Raw genomic sequence first — 17,654 nt, 5'->3', positions numbered from 1 at the left:
GGTGAGCACATGAACCCTTTTAGAATTCTACTCTGTTTTCTACTTTGTTATCCCTGTGTAGTGACCTTAAACTCATCACTCTCTGGGCTTTGTTTCCACCTATGGAAAGTGAGGAAACTGTGTGAATCAACAGTGTGTCCCCCTTAACAGCCCTCCCCATAGAGGCAGGCACTGAGGTCAATGAGAGAAGCAGCTTTCCTTGTGCTATGCAGCCTTAGTGGCAGACAAGCTCACCTCCTGCTCCTGTCTCCTGCCCCTTGCCCGAGCAGCCCTGAAGGTCCTGGCCCACTTCCTGTGCAGGCTGCCCACTCCCAAGCCTGGGCTTACACTAGCCCCCCATTACAGGACTTCTCCATCCCACTCCTAACCACAGACAAGCTCCAAAGAAATGGAGTTTGTCCTTCCTCCCAGGGTCCCAGAAGGAACTGATTCCTGCACATGGGGAAACTGAGGCTGAAGTAAAAGACGAGCCAAGGCCTCTCACCTCTCACTCACCATGCCGGGCTGTGCTCTAGGCTCATCTGATCTGCAACCTGAGGCTCTAGCCCTGGGGATCCCCAGAGCCAGGCGGGCATACTGCCAGAAGCTTGCCTATGTGGTGGCTTTTCTAGGGAGTCACTATGACCTGGGTACACAGAAGTCACACCCTTCTTCCCATCCTGCACATGGGCGGGTCTGAACTGAAGGTACCTGATAACCTCCCAGGGCATGTGTGGGGCCCTGGCCCCTGCAATGGAGTTCTGGTCTTACTGAGCAGGAGGCCCCATGACAGAAAAATCCAGGCCCAGATGTGCCCAGGCATATATCAGTAGAGGACAAGGAGGGCTCCAGGGTCCTGATCTGTCCACATAGCCCTGCACCTCAGCAGCAAAAGCCTGGCCACCATCCCAAGTGTCATAAACTGTGTGACTTCTCTACGAGAGAGACATAAGAATTCAGGCAAGGCCCATAGGAATGCAGACAGTAACCTTGGAGAAAGGTGCTTTGAGACCTCCTGGATAGGTTCTCCAGTATCCAGCTAGGGGACTCTTAGGTAAGAGGGACAGAGGAATTTCTCCCAGTGTCCAGAACGCTCTAGGTTGTTTTGTATAACTAAGAATGAAGAGACGCTCCACTTTAGAGATGAAGAGCCTTGGTTGGGAACCACATGACTTAGTCACAAATGTGCTGCAGGCTTTGGTTCCTCATTTGTCACATACACTGCTTGAAAAGCCAAGGAGTGGGGACAAGTCTAGAAGAGTCCGAGACCTGACACTGGCTGTCACTCAGAACCAGAGAGCACAGCTCCACATGTCTTTTCTTTATTTAAACAGTCATGAAAATAAAAGTGAGATGTAATTCTTCCTTCGGAGCCCCAAGAAGGAAGCAAGGAAGCGCACCGTTGGAACTCAGCTGGCCACGAAGGCAACCCGGGCTGGAGGTCAGAGCCCAGCCCAGGGGACTTGAGCCAGGTGAGAGGCGGCTTGAACCACAGGCAGGCACTGTGCATCACTGAGGTCACATAGAAAGTGTTGGGTTGGGGGTCTAAGCCCCAAGCACCAAGGTATCTTCCATGGGCAGATATGTCCACGAGTTCCAGCTCCATGAGCTTACATATAGACAGCAGAACCCTTGGTGGGATCAGGGACTCATTCTGAAGCTTCAGGATGTAGCTCAGAAAAGTCTCTGAAAGCCCAGGGGGTAAGAGAATGCTGAGAGTCTGGTGTTCCCTAGGGATCTTTGGAAGCCAGGACTTCTTGCCTTCTCTGGAGAATATCAATGACAGAGCTGATCTCGTCCTCAGGAACCTGGAGGGAGTACACAGCATGAAACACTAGGCTGACTCCCTAAACCAGCTGTGATGTCGCCCTTCCCCCACCACTGGGATCTCAGTGTGCTTGCTGGAACCTCTACCCCAGCCCAGGTCCTCACCAGGGCATGGTCAAAGTTGAACGTGCTGATGTAATACGCAGAGATGTCAGCAGCCGCCAGGGGGCCCGCGATCTGGGCCACAATCCCACATTCATCTGAGGGTTGGAGACACGGGGGGATTACCTTAGATGCTGTGAAGACCCACAGAGTTGCCCTTTCCCCCGGTCCAGGGAGTGAGTGGTCCTCACCGAAGCCTAGGGGCTGTCCCCCGATGCGCACCATCCTCCATAGCTCCCCAGAGGAACTGGTCAGCAGGAGATCACTGGGGAACCTGGGCAAGCAGGTGGGTGATGGGAAGGGCACCCCACGCACCCCTATCTACCCTGGTCCCTAGGGCATGTCCTGCTAACCTCAGAACCCGGCACCCCTCCTCCACCTTCCCTGAGGTTGATTGAGGGTCTAGGGTCTATGGAGAATTGAGGAGTTACATACTTTTTCTGGGTCTCTGCATCCATGACAATGGAGATGTAACCCTCAATGAGGGAGAAAGCGAAGAACGGAATGGAAGTTGGCTCAGAACCACCTGAGGCTGCCTCTCTGGGGACACTGAAGAGGGATGACAGGGTTATGGGCTCTGTCAGGCACATGGCCCTCTCCACTTCCCAACAAGCAGACCACAGAGGAGAGGCTGGAATGGACAGCTCTGGGAAGGCCCTTGAATCTCTACTTCATTGTGAGAGACCCCTGATTTTCTGAGGGATGAGCCCTAGCTGCCAGACAGTTAGGGCTCTGCTTGTGGACAAGGCTGGATGGACGTATATGGCTGGAAAGTAGCTCTGCTGACACCTCTGGCTGAGAACTAACAGTCTGTCAGGAACCTTAAGGCACTGAGCAGGACACAGAATGACAGAAGGGATGAGACAAAGGTCAGAGGGCAGGAAACACTAGTGGGAGGCAGAGATCGAGTGCACATTCATGGCCCACCTGTGCGAGTAGAAGAGGACATCGATGAGGGTGGTGGCGACAGCCGGCAGTGTCTCAGGGTCCAGTGTGAGGACACAAAAGCGGTTCTGCGGGCTCTGAATGGGATGCACCATGGGACTGGGCCCTGCTCAGGATACGGGACAACAAAGTGAAAAGGTTATCTTGGACTGGGGCGACCCCTAGTGGCAGGATAGGGCAGGGCTACTCCATCTCATACATTGAGAGTGTTTTGCACCCTTTTAAAAGACAAGCCCTCCTGTAGGAAGAGGTCCCATTTAAATTTGGATGTTGGCAGGCAGACCTCACCGTGCTGGGTTTGGGGAAAGCCATTGCTGGAATCGTCCTCGGTAACAGGCACAGGCTCCCCGCCTACTTCGCGGTAGATTTGGAACTCCTGGGCCAGTGTGTGGATCACCACAGACAGGTCCTGCTCCCGTACCTGGGTCAAGGCAAATGGCACATATTATGCAACAGCAGGCACCTCTGCTTATGCCCTGCATCAGCTCCTTCCCAAACCCACCAGGATGAAGTCTGTCTGGTATGTGGACAACATCAGAACAGACACATGGTGTTCAGCCAGCGGGGCAATCACAGACCGGGCAATCTTGGTTACTCCAGCAGCCTGCACCACCGAGCCACTGTGAGATACGCTCATCACCAGCCATGTGGCCTCAGCCACTTGCAGGAACTCAGATGGGGGTAGCTCTGTGGGCGGGAGGTACATGTTTGGTTAGTCGGCTCCTCTCTGCCTCTCAGTTTCTGTGTCTAAACCTTGCCCGGTTCCGAGGTAGATCGGATCTGTTTCCTGACAGACTTGGAGCTCGGGACTGTTTCCTATCATTTCTGCCTCAGTGTGCGTCATGCAGGCGTTCTCAGTGAGCACAACTGCTCCAAACTCAGAGCCAGATTCAAGGCCCAGATTTAAAAAAAATTTTTTTTCTTGCTGTGTGACATGGGACAAGTGTGTTTTGAGGGGGTGGGGGTTGATTGTTTGTTTGCTTTGAGACAGTCTTACAATGTATATTAAGCTGGGATTTAACTCAAACGGACCCTATTGCTACAGCCTCCTACGTGATGAGATTACAAACACTGTTTAACACAGTCTCAGTTTCCTATCTGCAAAATGGACAGTCCTCAGGACTTTTTGGCTTAATGGGCTTCAAAGTACCACTAGAGGGCGCCTGGTGATCAACTGATGGGGAAGCTCCCTTGCAGACAGGAGATTTCCCTACAGAACAGGGAATCTAAGGCCTTTGGGAGGGAGGCTCAGCCAAACTCTAGGTGGCTAGTTTGAGATTCCAGGCCCTAGAGGATGGGCCAAGCAGGCAGAAATGGGAGCCAGAAGTCAGTTCCCCAGTCCCAGTGCTGAACAGGGACAAGGGCCAGGATAGCTGTTGATTGCCTAGACACAGCCAGGAGGCCCCAGGACCCTGCTCTGGGCTTGCTGCCTGCTCCTGCATTCCTTCCCTAACCCTCAGACTCCTAGACTTCCCAGGCCAGTAAGGGAGGAGTTGGCTTTCACTGGGGAGACAAGCCCAAGAAGGAATAATGTCCAGGGGTAAAACAGCTGCAGGAGCCCTCTTATTCTCCCCTAAAACTGTGAGACACCACGACCAACCCTCCTGCTGGCCTGGGACTCATATCCAGCTCCTTGTGGGTTTTAAATTTATAAAACTCTCACAAATACTGTTAAACTGTCACGACTACATCCTACACAAGAGAAAACAGTACTTAAGTGAGTGATTGAATATTTGAACCCAGACCTATATTCCTTTGAGGTCTAAGTAATCTGGGGAGCTGAATCCCTAAACCTTAGGGTACAGGTTAGAGGCGAGCAAGGAGCTAGTTCCCACCTTTAAAGCCCTCCTCATCCACCATGAGTGTGTAATCTTCCGGAGTCTCAGTCAGGCTGAAGAACTTGCACCTAGTAGGGAGGGAAGGAGTGGGAAGACTTTCAGCCTAGAGTGAATGGGATGGAGACAGCAAATGAACTTTGTTCCAGCAGCACCAAGGGACCCCCGCCGGGAGCCTTCCCGACCACACGCAGGCCTTAATTTCTTCCCTGGATCAATGAGTCTAGGACCCATATTTGGGATCTCTTCTCCATTCCACATCCTAGAGGTGTCGGGCTTTGGGCTCCCCTGGACAACTCTCAAACTTAACGTGAGGCGTCTGGGAAGGGGCTACCGCCTGGCAAGAAACACATGCCCCCACCATGCCCACTTCAGGCAGTTTGCACCTTGACAAGTCCGGGGAGGGGGGCCCTCCGGGCCGGATAGGCGGCGTCCCAGAAAGGGTAGGCCCAGGCCGGATGGTGGCCAGAGTGGCCAGCGTCCCCACCCGGTACCCGCTGCTTCGCGGCGACTCTAGTCCTCCGCCCCTGGCCCAGAGGCACAGAGAAGCCTCCACCCGCCCGACTTGCGCTCGTGAACCGAGGTGCGCACCGGCTGCGACAGGGCAGGAAGAGCAGCTTGATGAGCGGGTGGGTGTAGAGCCAGAGGCCCGGACGGGCGAGGCTCAGTACTCGCACCCGGTGCTCTAGGATGTGAAGTTCCATCGCAGATCCCGCAGTCCCGGCCTCGCCGCCTGCTAGACCTAGGCAGGAGGCGAAGCGGTGGCTCCCGGCTTAAAGAAGCACCGCCCGCGACGGGCCCGCCCAGCCAGGGATCCACTCTTTGGCGGCCACGCCCCAAAGCCACTGTGAAGTGGCCACGCCTCCTTCCTGAGCCCTGCCTACCCGGCGCAGCGGGCTGTCTTCGAACTCCGCCAAAGTCAGCTCCACTCTTCTAGCCTCAGCCTGAGGAACTCGGCCTGCCCTCACCCATCTGTGGCCTCCAGGACACGCCCCGGACACGCCCTTTCCGCTGGACGCCCGCTGTGTTGGTGTTGGGAACGTGCTGGGAGCTCCCGGTCCCCTGTCTATCCTCCAGTCTGGCACGTGGGCTTTATCATTAAAGCCTTTAAGAATCTGGCAGTGGTGCCGGGCGGTGATGGCGCACGCCTTTAATCCCAGCACTTGGGAGGCAGAGGCAGGCAGATTTCTGAGTTCGAGGCCAGTCTGGTCTACAGAGTGAGTTCCAGGACAGCCAGGGCTTACACAGAGAAACCCTGTCTCGAAAAACCTAAAAAAAAAAAAATCTGGCGGTAGTGCGCATTTTAAATCCCAACTAGGGAGGCAGAGGCAGGCGGATCTCTGTGAGTTCGAGACCAGCCTGGTCCAGCCAGGACAGCCAGGACTACACAGAAAAACCCTGTTTGGACACCCGCCCCCACCCCACAAAAAAAAAAAAAAGGCGCAGGAGGGCTCGAAGGGCTGGAGCTGTCCATAAAACACCGGAGTGGAGAGGTTAGGCTGGAGACCCGCGGTACCGCTGGGTGAAGCCTTATTATCTTCCTTTTATTCCCAGGGGGTGGGGTGGGGGTGGGGGTTGGGGGAGGCCGGGACTGCAGAGCTGATAAGGCTGGTAGGGACTAAATGATGTGTTTATAAAAAGATAAAAGGGAGGGAAGATATATTCTATGGAGGTGTAGTCAGGTATGGGGGAAGGGGGTGCCTCGTCGTGCCCATGTTGAGGCATCCGTCCCCCGACCCCCAGGGCCGAGCTCCGCGAAGGCAGTATGGTATAGAGTTTATTCAAGGCATGGGGAGGGGAGTTAAGAGGGTAGAAGAAAGGCAGAGAGAGAAGAGGAGGAGGAGAGGCCGGCTAAGAGCACATGGAGGGAGGGGGGGAAGGGAAAGCAAGAGCAAGAGAAAGCAAGAGAGTGAGGAGAGGGGCAAGCAGCTCCTTTTATAGTGGGTCAGGCCTACCTGGCTGTTGCCAAGTAACTGTGGGGCTGAGCTTAGACAGAGTGTTAACACTATAGACCCCTAAAAATGGGCTGCCCAAGGCTGCATTCCTACCTTGTTGTTGTTTCCACCAGCTGAAACCTGGTCTTTGTGGCCCAGTTTTTAGTCAACCAACTTCCGGAAGTTGAATTTGCCCCACTAAGGGGAGGAACAAAAAAAGGGTACTGTAGACTCTGAATCTTATTCCAGGGAAACAACCCAGAAGTATCTGAGGTGAGAATGCCCAGGGCTCAGACACTGAGGGGACAGGCCATAGTATTTGAGGTTTGCTGGGTATTCAAGCCAGAGACTTGAGCCCTGTTGAAGTTTTCTCAAAGCTTGTCATCATTAGCAGAACTCAACTGGCCTGAGCACATCTACGTTAGCTACAGATCCAAGAAGGCCCCCAAGCACTGGCAGACACCCCAGGTATGATCAAGCTTCTAAAGGTTTAAGAAAACCCCAAGGCTGAGCAGGAATGAGCAAGCACAGGTTGATTTCATGGCAGGACAGGGCATGCTCCGAAGTGCCCTTGTTTGGCCCAGGCACTCAGCTTCAGGTTGGAGGCTTTGAACAAGGTAGTTTAAAGTAGGCCTTGAGTGTGATCAAGACCCAGCAGGCCCATGCAGGACTTCAGGCTCCAGACCCTGCATCATAGGCAGACGGAAGCTGGGCTCAGTCCTGTTCCTGGCTTTGCTAGCTCCAGATGATTCTCATGGAACAGTATGCAGCTGCCACATCCTGGCTTGTCCCCTGGAGAACTGAGGGGGTGGGGGGTGCTTTTCAAAGGCGGAGTTCATCTTGCCACAGCAAGTGTGGACAGAGTGGGAAACCATAGGGGTGAGAGGCAGGAGACAGAGTGAGCAAGCTGTCCAGAGCCTCTGGTAACATTTGCCTCACCAGCCTCAGTATCCTCAGCTGTACCAGGACAACGTCCTAGGCCCAGGCAATGCCAGGAAGCTCCCTGTGAGTCTGTCTCTCCCTCCCTGTTCTCTGCTATGGTCTGGCCCAGCTTGGTCTCAGGCCAGGAACAACCACTATTGTTTGACTAGAAAAGCTGCTTCCTCAGCAGAAGGGGGGGCCTCTCCCAGGGACACCCTGTTCCCATCGCTGCCAGTTATCAGGCTGTCACTGAGCACCTGCCTGCCCCTCCATGGTGGTCTGCTCACTTGGGTGAGGGGCTTGGGGTACAAATATAGCTTTTGGAGAAGGGCGTGGAACTCCTCTTATGTCAGGCCCAGGCCCAGCCTGGCATGTGGACCACGTCAGCAAACAGAAAGTAGCATTTTATCAAGGAGGCTGACTTCTCCCCTCACCTGTCTGCCTCTGGTGGAGGCCTGTGTCTCCCTACTCCCTGCTATGGTCAGCATCTAGATCTGGCCTTGGAAGAGGAACAGCTTTAGGCTACCTCTTCAGGATCTACCCTCCAACCCCCAATAAAGAAGCAGGACCAAGGGCTTGGGGACTATTTCCTGCTCTGCCCCAGTGGTGGGCTTCAGCCCTAGATTGACTCATTTGTATCAGTAGGTGGACATGGAAGAAAGATGGGTTGAGAGAAAAGAGCCAAGAACAGCAGCTGGCTCTGGACTTTGTCTCCTGTATGTGTTTCAGAGGGGCTCCTGCTGAGCTGGGGCCCAGGATGGAGGGTGATATCCCTTTGGGTCCCTAGCTACACACCAGCTCTATACACAAGCCTGTTTATTTCCGTACAAAACCATATTTCTATTTTACACAAAGAGTACCCCACTGCTTCCCCACATGTCAGTACCCTATCCCTGGGAAACATCCCCCAGAAGGATGGGGCTGAGACCCAACCCCTTCGGCCATAGCTTCTGCCTGTACTGGCTGGACCAGCTCAACTCAAGAGAAAATAAATAAGGAGGCTCAGGCAGAATCTGTACTGGACCAGCCAGATTCTATCCCAGCCCAATGGCCAAGCAGTTGGCTCCTCAGGTGCCGAGGACCTGGAGTGTTGTCAGTCTTTGAACCGTGTAAGATGTGAGAAGAGAAGACTCCACCTGGAGGCCTGAGCTCCTGGGGTTACAAGTAGGTGTCCTCACTCTCCTGGGAGGTCAGGCTCTCCTGGGAATGGTGGTAGGCTAAGTTCTGAGGAGTGGAGTCCTGGGAGACCGGGTCCTGGGAGACTGGGTCCTTTGGGGGCACATCCTTAGGAGGACACGCGTCTCCTGAAGCAGTCACCACTGTGGCTTGACTGAGGCCTGGGGACTTGTCCAGTTGCCCACTGGTCTTTGTCCGCTTCTGCTCCTTCTGGACCTGCTTGTGTGGCTTAGCCTTGGAGCTGAGGAGGGTTGCATCTGGGGGTAGGCGGATGGATGGTGAAGGCTGCAGGGCAGATCGGGGACCAGGCTCTGCATCCAGGATGGCCTTGGCACCATGCATCCTGGGGGGAGAGCGGCACTCTAGCTCACCACGGGTCTCCTGCCAGCGCCGCAGCTGGATGAGGTGCTCCCGCTCGATCTGGCGCTCCGTCACAGGCAGCTCTATCACCTTTGGGGCAATGAGGGGCATGTGAGCACCAGAAGAATGACCTTTCCTACCCACCAGCATCCCTTACCTGTCTGCTAAAGGCTGGTTCCAGGGAGGATATAACTGTGGTCTGAGGGCTACAGGAGAGCTACGGTCTCAGAAGAGACAGCTACCTACAGCCCACACCCTCTCCTTATGTCTAGGAAAACAGGAGGAAGGGCAGGGCTGACACGGGCAACCCCACTCTCAGCCAGTATGTCACCTACTGACTCAGGCAACCTGGCTCCAATTCCAGCCCTATCACTTTTCAGCTGGTGACAAAGGGAAATCACTTTGAAATTTTGCTTCTATGAGCATCTACTTCCTCAAGTGTAAAATGGAGACGATGCTGGAAGTGCGTACAGATGACCTTGTATGTCTGCCCCTGCAATGTGCACTAGCATGAGCCTGGCCGTGGTCCCCCCAGAAGCTGACCATGTATATATCTCTTAATTCGTAGCCTCTGAAAACTAAGTATCCAAAAAGAAAAATGAGGGGGCTGTAGATCACATCTCTTCTCTATTCCCAGAGTGGAGTGGACTAGCTAAGGAAGACACTGCAAAGTGTCTCTTGTGCCCTACCCTCCTCGCCTAGCAAAAGGATGAGGTCCCTCCACCCTGACCTGGCCTGACCAACCAACCCTTGGGGCAGGGCCATACAAGGCTTCCTCCAAAGTCAATTGCCAGCTCCCCTTCCCTCTCTAGCAAGTGGGGGATGCAGGTCCACACCTCCTGAACCAGGAAGGCTTCCTGCATGATCTTGGGGCTGAGGCTCCGCAGCTGCTCGATGGTTTCATACTGGCCCTGGCAGGCTTTGAGCTTCTCTGGGGAGCCTAGGGCATGTTTCAGCAGTACCAGCCCCACACGGAAGATGATCTTGACTCCTGTATGGAGGCAGGTGATGAGTCTAGGGAGGCTTTGGGGCTTCTTTTGCACCCACCACAATCCAGCATAGTCTGGTACCTTCACAAAAGAACATGTCCCAAACTCGCAGCACAGAGCTCCAGGGAAGTGTGCGGGCAAAAGCACACATGAACCACTCTGTCATGTACAGCAAGGGGTCGATCTTCTGGCGGCTAAGGTGCTTGTGAGCCACAGGGGACACCTTCTGTAGCAGTGAGAAGAGGATCTCGCCATCCAGCTGGATTGCCTCCTGAAGAGACATCAAGGCCACAGAGCCATGACCAGAGCCCCTATGAGATCCTAGCACTGGGTCAACATTCAGTGACTCATCAGGTAGCTAAAGCCTATAGAGAACTGAGACAGATGAACAGACCAGACACAGATGGTCCCTCAGGAAGAGCGAAAAGAGTTCATGGACATGGGGGAGGGGACAATGGGGCTGAGTGTCCCAAATACCGAAGGAATAGGAACTACTGACTGTCAAGGTCAAGGAGAGCTCCATGCATGAGGTGAAGGCTGAGGGAAAGGCATTCTGGTGGGACAGACTGGAGCTTCAAACAAGCTCCTAAGCCTACGCCAGAGTTAAGGAGGGATGGAGCAGGAGCCGAGGCACAGGCGGAGGTGAGTGTGGAACTGGTACCTGAGTGGCCTCGGTCAGGGATTGTAGCCTGGAGTGGCCATGAGTGAAGTGAGAGGCCTTGGTGCAGCAACAGAAGGCACCAGCCTGGAGCACCTCAGGCTATGGAGGGACTCACCAGTTTCTCGCTGTAGTAGCCAGGCAGGTACTTCTCACAGACTTGTACCAGACACCAGAAGGCTTGCTGTGGGTGAGAGAGACATGAGCCCTTGAGGCTGGGACCAGGTCCCAGTGCCCACCCGCCTGCCTACCCAGGTCCCAGGTACCTCAGCAGGCATGTGCATGAGCAGCACTGCAGCAATGGGTGCCTGAGCCTGGCAGTAGCCCTCCTCAGGGCGGTACAACGTGTAGGCCTTCAGCACACGGAACAGGTCCTGCTGGCTATGAAGAGGACAAGCAGGCTAGGAAGGCAGGAGCTGACTACTGCCCATCACCTCCTCTGTACTCCAATGAACACCTATAGACCTGCCTCAGAACCTGCCCTTCCCAGAAAATGATGTGCTTGTGGTCACCAATGGGTCAGTCTCTGACCTGTGACCCAATGACAGGATTCAAACAGAAAGCAAGACCCAGGGCTGGATGCCAGATAGCTACAGACTGAGGAGGGGCTAGCGAGGGCCGCCCTGCTGGGTGTGTCTGTCCTTGCCCAATACATCACTCCACTCCTGTCTCTGTCCACCAACCCCACTTACCCCTTTCCCTACATCGAGAAGGCCTGACCAGGAAAGTTCTAACAGTCTAGAGAATCATGCAAGCAGCCACAAGAGTCAAAAGTGGGTCAGTACACCACTGGACCACAGAAGGTGAAGGGTAACGGTAGAGTTTTGGGCACATGCGGCCAAGCTCACTGTGCCTTTCCTGACAGTCGAAGAGACAGCTTAGAGCCACTTTCCAGCCCACATACTCAGCCTGCTCACCCATGGCCTCCTCGGGACACAAACATCTCATGGAAGGGGAACTGCCGGTGCAGGTCACGCTCGATCACATCTAGCCACTTGGGGTCCCCAGGAGACATGTCCAGCTCCTGGAAGCAAGGGCACAACGTCAGGAAGCAGCGCAGAGCAGCCCTGGTAGGAGATAACTGTCTCAGGGTCAGATCAGCGCAGAGCAGCCCTGGTAGGAGATAACTGTCTCAGGGTCAGATCAGGCACCAACAGCATCCAATCTCATCACAGGACCAGGCCTTCCTGAAGACAGGTAAGGAAACCCACAAGAGGCAAGAACGGCAGCACTGTGGGAAGCCTGAGAGGGGCCCTAACTCCTGGAAGTTTTAGGAGCAAGCATCAATCCCGGCTGTGGCCAGAGTCACCGACTCAGGACTCAGTTTATCTAGGCATAATGTCTTGTCCTTCAGACAGAAGGCTTCTTCTCAACAAGAGCTATGAGTGACGCCACACTTGGAGCCAGATGCAGAACTGGGTATGTGACACACGTGGGACTCGCTGGTCTTGTCTCTGCCCTAAAACAGACCCTGTCATCACGTCCTGTTCAGAGACAAGAGAACTAAAGGGTTACATGAAAGTCTTTTACCCAAGGCCTCCTGACTAGAAAAATGGTGGGGCTAGGACTCGAGAGCAGCTGTGAATCAGAGCCACCGCGCCCAGCTGCTCTGCTGCCTGCATCCTGTGTCGCAGGTGTCACCTGTTCAGGAAGGGAGTGTGACACCTGTCAGGCATTAAGTGCTGGTCTAGGTACTAGGGTTCATCAGCAACCTACCAGACATCTCAGGGGTGGCCAGTTCCTCTCTGGACACTATTCTACACACATACAAAGCTCTGTGCTTTAATCCCAGAACTTAGAAAACAGAGTTTCTGAGTTCAAGGTCAACTTGGACTACAGAGTGAGTTCCAGGACAGCCTCTACACAAAGAAACTCTGTCTCAGAAAATAAAAAAAACAAACAACTCCCTTTCCCCTTCCACCCTGGCCCCCCAAAAAACCAACCATTCCTCTAACACAAAACAAAGTTCTGTGTTTCCTTGTGCTGAGGATACACTCCTTGACAGTACCTCCAGTAGGCTAGCCACTCATATAGCCTTCACTCTCATGTCTGAGCCCTCCAGACTCTGGGTGGAGCACCCATCCCTGAACTGCCAACTCTGACCAGGATGAAGTCCGTTGGAATACAAGAGACAGAGCTACTAGGAGAAAGATTCTAGAGACAAGAAGTTGCTCTTATGGGACCTGACCTTGGTGCTGTGTGGAAATACTCAATCACCCTGATTCATAGCTATCTCTAGCCAAGTGTTGCCACCCACCCAGACTCTCTCCCCAGGCCCAAGTGCTGCCAACAAACAGCTTGAGCCTCTCCAGGTCAACAGTGTAAACTCCAGACTGCCCTGCTCTGCTCCTGCACACTCTTCACGGAGAACAGGTCTGGCCAGAGAGAAGTTATTCACTCAAGTATGAAGGATATCAACAAAGTCCTGGTGGCTGGCAGCTCTCACTTCCTATCATTAGTCTCAACAACCTGGGAGAAGCCCTGATGCCTGGGGCCAAGTCTGGCAGGTAAACTGGGACAACCCCAGGGAAGCTAACTGCTTTCTTGGTATTCTCCAGGGGAATAGGTTTAGCAGTTCAGCTTAGTGAATTGAAGAATATTGTACCATGCCAGCCATGGGGAGGTAGATAAGGATCTGGATACAGAAGACATGGTCTCTGACCATTGATCAACTGGCTTCTGACCTCCAAGTAGCCATGAAGACCACCTAGTGGATCATGTCTAGTTAGGCTTAGAGACAGGAGACAGAGTACAAGATGGGGGCCAGAAATGTGAAGGCTTTTGTGGTCCTAACATGCAGCCCAACTAAAGGCTACAGCACACATTCAACCAGGAAAGTGGTTGAGGGTCACTTCCTGATGACCAAGAGCTGTGTAGAAATGCACGGTGCTAGCATGAAAGCAAACTTGACTAACGGTTGAGAGAAAGGGCTAGAATAAGGTGGCAGAACCATCGTGAAGTCTATTCTACTGGGGCCTGCTAAGGGCAGAGACTTAGGTGAACAACGGCGTCCAGTAGCATGGTCCAGACTGAGACAATGTGCTTCTTGAGCAGTCAGGCCTATGAGTAGAGATCCTGTCAACTGTCCATCTTACTGAGGGCTAGGATAGTACACGGGGGATCCACTTCCAGGGGAAGATGCTCAACCCAGAGATACAACAGGTAGGTGAAGAAATGAAGGAAAACTCACATCAAATTTTCCAGGGTTCTGCTGAAGTTTCACCTTGCCTCCTGACAGGTACTGCCAAGCCCGTCCCCGCAGAGAAGGTGGAATGCCCTTCTGGCATCGAAGACGAATCTGAAAATCAAAAGAACAGCTGTACCCATGTACCCACCCTGGCAACTTCCCTGCTCAGGCCTGATGGGCCTTCGGTGAGCTTACCCACACGAGCAGGAAGGGAGGAACTGAGGGCTTTCTGCCCTGCACACAGGGAGGGGATGGGGACTGCAATTAGACATGCTGCCACCAGGTGATGGCAGAGTGCACATTCTCTAATGACAATGCAGGCATTCCTCAGATAGGCCACAGAATTCTGGACCCCAGAACTATAGCCAACCCTTAGTATCCATGGGAGATGGGTTCTGGGATCCTTGCAGACACCAAATTTTCCTCAAATCCCTCAAAGAAGCCAGGTATGATGGTGTATGCTGTCAGATCTCAAAGAAACCAGGACAGATAGCTAACTGTGATGCTATTAGCCATCAGAGCAAATGCAGGGCTCCAGGCTCACTCAGTACCTGTGGCTCCCCCAGCTCTTCTCATCACACTCCCTACCTTAGACTTCTGCAGCCCAAGGGCTTTGCTGCTTCCCTTCCCCCAGCTTCTCTTCCCTATACAACCTACCATTCTACCACAAATTCTGTTGCTCCTCTGCTTTTGCTCCCTGGTCCCCTCTCTTGTCCCGTCTCTTCTCTTTCTCTCTCGCCCCTACTGCCTTCCTTGTCCAGTTCAGTCTGCTGGCCATGTTCAGTCTCCTTCCTTTCCTCCCCACTCTGGACTGTTTTAGACGCTCTGGCTATACTCTCCCTCGTGTCTACAATAAAAAACCCTTCTCTTCAGCCATACCTTGGAGTGGCCACACTATTATTTACATGCCTCAGATCCTAACACTCAGGAGGCAAATGGAGGCTAGGCTGGAACTTGCTGTGTAGTATAGGCTGGCCTTGAACTCACAGAGAGCCACAGAGTAAAGGCATGTGCCATCATGGGCAGCCTACTACCATGTCTTTCAAGAAGTCACGAAACTGTTTAAGAGAACAGAGATGTTAAAGAGGTAGAGAGAGGAGAGGAAAGGGGTACAGGTGGCAAAGTGCGCAATGTACAATCTATACTTCTATGGAAATTTGAAAAAATAAAAAATAAAGAACAGAACATTTTCCTCAGAATAGGGAAAACTCATCACACAATCAGAAACCCCACCACTTCCACACTGTGCCACACAGGCTGGAGATGCAGCTCTGTGAACTTCCTACCTCACTAGTCCCTGGGGCCTGGTAAGGGGAAGGAGTGGGCTTCTCCTGGGAGTGATCCTAAAGAAGTTCTCAGGGCAGCCACTGTCTGAGATCAAACAGACAGTGCTTGTGGCATGAGAGCAGCTGGTGTGGGTTTGAATCCCACAATGACCGTGAATCGGCCACTTCTCACCTGTGTGGCACAGTGGATCTGAATGACAGTGCATATTCCTCTTGACTGTGTAAAGAAGCTTGAAGAGGCTCTGTTAGAGCAAGAACCGTACTTAGTGTGGGGCTTTTTCTCCACATCATCCCAGGAAGATACTTGGCACAGAAAGGCCAAGGGCTTCAGCTGCTGCCTAACTTCTCAACTGGAAAGCCCCTCAAACAGTCCCACTTGAAGAGGGGCACAAAGGACCTTCCTGATGACCAACACAGGCAAGAGAGAACTTTCCAGAGCTTGGGGCAGGTTAAGGACTAGGAAGGAGACAGGCAGCAGGCTGTAGAATGCATCAGTATGGAAGAGCAGCTGGCTATTCACAAGAGCCAAGTTAGGCTTCTGACTGCTTGAAAACTGGGAGAGAAGAGAGCAGAAGAGAACAGCACCAAACACTGAGGACAAATTCCTATTGCTGTAAGACAAAGGTCATTTTAAGGAAGCCACTTTGGGCAGGGTTTGGCAGTGGGACATAGGACAGCCCAGAGGCTCAGCTTCCTAAAACATCTTACACTTGGGCAAGGTGAGTATGACATCCTTCTAGCCCATCACACATGCGTGCTGCAGGACAGTCATGGAGCACATTCAGCCTGCTCTGATACCCTCATGGATGCCAGAGCCAGGGCAGGGGATGGAGAGTCAAGAGGACAGCTAGCCTTTCTCAGACTCCTAGTTTTTTGCACAAAGGTGCAGTCCTCAGCCTGCCTTAGGGAGGACAGGCAGAATGAGTTAGGATAACACATGAGGAAGTGCTGCCAGAATACTCTAAAAATTATCCTATAGCAAACTTAAAGGAGGCCACTGATGACAGCTAAGTGAAGCCACACCTTTGCCAGCTGAAGTCTGGGAAGACAGATCCCTGACTCCCTGCAGGCCCTCATTTCTGTCCTGAGAACAACTGGGAGGTGGAAGAAGACACCCTTCTACCAGGACTATGGATGAATCCAGGAGAAATGTCGGGTCTGAGCCTACTTCCCAAAACAGTTATTATCCTTCCTGTGTCATGACTTCCTGTACTGGAAGACGATGTTTCCAAAGCCAGGCAGGAGTTAGCAGGGGAGAGCCACTGTGGCTACAGCTGAGGCAGCAGTCTTGGTCTGGGTCTCTGAGTACAGTGAATTAAAGCATGTCTTTGAAGGCCTCTGCTAGGCAAAGGCCGCCCCTGGCCTCCACCCACAGTGCAGGGGAAGCCAAAGAGAAAAGGAAGGCTGCTGAATGCTCTATGGCAGGCACTCCCCACAGCTACAAAGGAGACGAAGAGCTAGCTACAGCTCAGGGTAAGAACTGGAGGAATGATAAGGAAGGCAAGACCCCAAAGTTAACCAGGGAATGACTGGAGAATAAGTGTCCTAAAAACACTGATTTTGCCAGGTATGGTGGTGCATGACTATACTCTTAGCACTAGGGAGGCAGACAAATTACAGTAAGTTGGAAACCAGCCTGATCTACAGAGCACCACACGCACACGCACACGCACACACACACATGTAATCAGGCACTCCATGGGGAGAAAAGGGGGAGAGAGAGAGAGAGAATGGAGAGAGAAGAGAGAGGAGAGAAAGAAAGAAAGGGGGGGGGGGGAGATTCTCTTCTTACCCATGCTAAGCACATATTCTATCACTGAACTTAACCTGGAATCCTACACAGAACAGCAAGAAAGAGTTCAAGCCTGGGTGAGACTGCTTGGCAGTCTGTGAAGCACTTCCTGTTACCACTTGTAAGAATCCTCATAAAAGGTTTATTATTCCCACTAGACTAATGACTCTGGTCTGAAAAGGGGAAGACATCTTATCCTAAGTTACATAGCTCACAAGTGAAGACAGTGTGAGGCTGAGCCACACACTCACTCCAGACTTTCAGCCCTAGGCCAGCAGAACCAGACTAGGGTAATGGGCTAACTTCGTTGACTGGAATATGCAGAGACTGTGGCCATGAGTGGCCAGGTAGTGATTAAGTGCCACAAAGGGCCCCCAAAGACACCGACAAAGCTTCAGATTGGTGGGTGAGTGTGGGGTTCCCATAGGATGAGCAAGCCAGTACCTAAGGACACTCAAATTAGACAGGGAATGGGTATTCTCACTTTTATAAAACTACTTGTAAATTGTAGGATTATTGTGCTTTCTTTCCACTCTGCCCAGGAGACAAGTAGAAAATCACCAACTTATCTAGGTGGTGAGGAAGGCCCTTCCTGTGGTGGTCAGTAGTGTAGACACTAAAGTGAACTGCCTGTCTTCACATCTTAGGCCACTGGGAAAGCCA

The 17,654-nt window shown here is 52.9% G+C and overlaps 2 protein-coding genes and 1 long non-coding RNA gene across 5 annotated transcripts in view; 1 reads left to right on the top strand and 2 right to left on the bottom strand.

Annotated features, from left to right (window-relative positions):
• Positions 1-3,891, top strand: part of LOC114613090 — a 15,857-nt gene extending 11,966 nt beyond the window's left edge. Inside the window, exons 3-4 of one of the 2 annotated variants that reach the window (XR_003710121.1) lie at positions 1,314-1,451; positions 1,784-3,891. This is a non-coding gene — a long non-coding RNA (uncharacterized LOC114613090). Of the gene's footprint in view, positions 1-1,313; positions 1,452-1,713 lie in introns of both variants that reach the window. The other variant, XR_003710120.1, reaches the window with a different exon arrangement.
• Positions 1,269-5,447, bottom strand: Castor1 (cytosolic arginine sensor for mTORC1 subunit 1). Of its 2 annotated transcripts, XM_028758116.1 has the most exons (9): positions 5,280-5,447; positions 4,689-4,759; positions 3,356-3,540; positions 3,142-3,274; positions 2,836-2,959; positions 2,344-2,457; positions 2,100-2,182; positions 1,912-2,006; positions 1,269-1,787 (listed from the first exon to the last, which is right to left on the bottom strand). In XM_028758116.1, the coding sequence occupies exons 1-9, from the start codon at positions 5,390-5,392 to the stop codon at positions 1,710-1,712; spliced, it is 996 nt and encodes a 331-aa protein (XP_028613949.1). In that variant the 5' UTR covers positions 5,393-5,447; the 3' UTR covers positions 1,269-1,709. The 2 variants fall into 2 exon arrangements, with proteins under 2 accessions (XP_028613949.1, XP_028613948.1); XM_028758115.1 differs by having other exon boundaries at positions 1,454-1,787; positions 1,912-2,182; positions 5,280-5,421.
• Positions 5,448-8,342: 2,895 nt separating this feature from the next.
• Positions 8,343-17,654, bottom strand: part of Tbc1d10a (TBC1 domain family member 10A) — a 28,214-nt gene continuing 18,902 nt past the window's right edge. The window contains exons 3-9 of the mRNA XM_028758224.1: positions 13,917-14,024; positions 11,644-11,750; positions 10,993-11,107; positions 10,845-10,910; positions 10,150-10,339; positions 9,916-10,070; positions 8,343-9,169 (exon numbers count right to left, since the gene is read on the bottom strand). Coding sequence (XP_028614057.1) covers positions 8,702-9,169; positions 9,916-10,070; positions 10,150-10,339; positions 10,845-10,910; positions 10,993-11,107; positions 11,644-11,750; positions 13,917-14,024 — 1,209 coding nt within the window. The 3' untranslated portion in view covers positions 8,343-8,701. The remainder of the gene's footprint in view (positions 9,170-9,915; positions 10,071-10,149; positions 10,340-10,844; positions 10,911-10,992; positions 11,108-11,643; positions 11,751-13,916; positions 14,025-17,654) is intronic.

This window comes from Grammomys surdaster, unplaced genomic scaffold (genome assembly GCF_004785775.1).
Source record: "Grammomys surdaster isolate TR1022 unplaced genomic scaffold, NIH_TR_1.0 126187, whole genome shotgun sequence".
Taxonomy (NCBI): Eukaryota; Metazoa; Chordata; class Mammalia; order Rodentia; family Muridae; genus Grammomys; species Grammomys surdaster.
This window is presented reverse-complemented; position numbering and strand designations above follow the sequence as displayed.

What these genes read in the sequence shown, in the direction of transcription:
- Castor1 (XM_028758115.1), bottom strand. Translation starts at nt 5,392, where the DNA reads ATGGAACTTCACATCCTAGAGCACCGGGTGCGAGTACTGAGCCTCGCC. An exon ending in GGATGAGGAGGGCTTTAAAG is followed by an intron (nt 3,541 to 4,688) that starts GTGGGAACTAGC and finishes TCCCGCCCACAG; the next exon opens with AGCTACCCCCATCTGAGTTC. An exon ending in ACCAGACAGACTTCATCCTG is followed by an intron (nt 3,275 to 3,355) that starts GTGGGTTTGGGA and finishes GCCTTGACCCAG; the next exon opens with GTACGGGAGCAGGACCTGTC.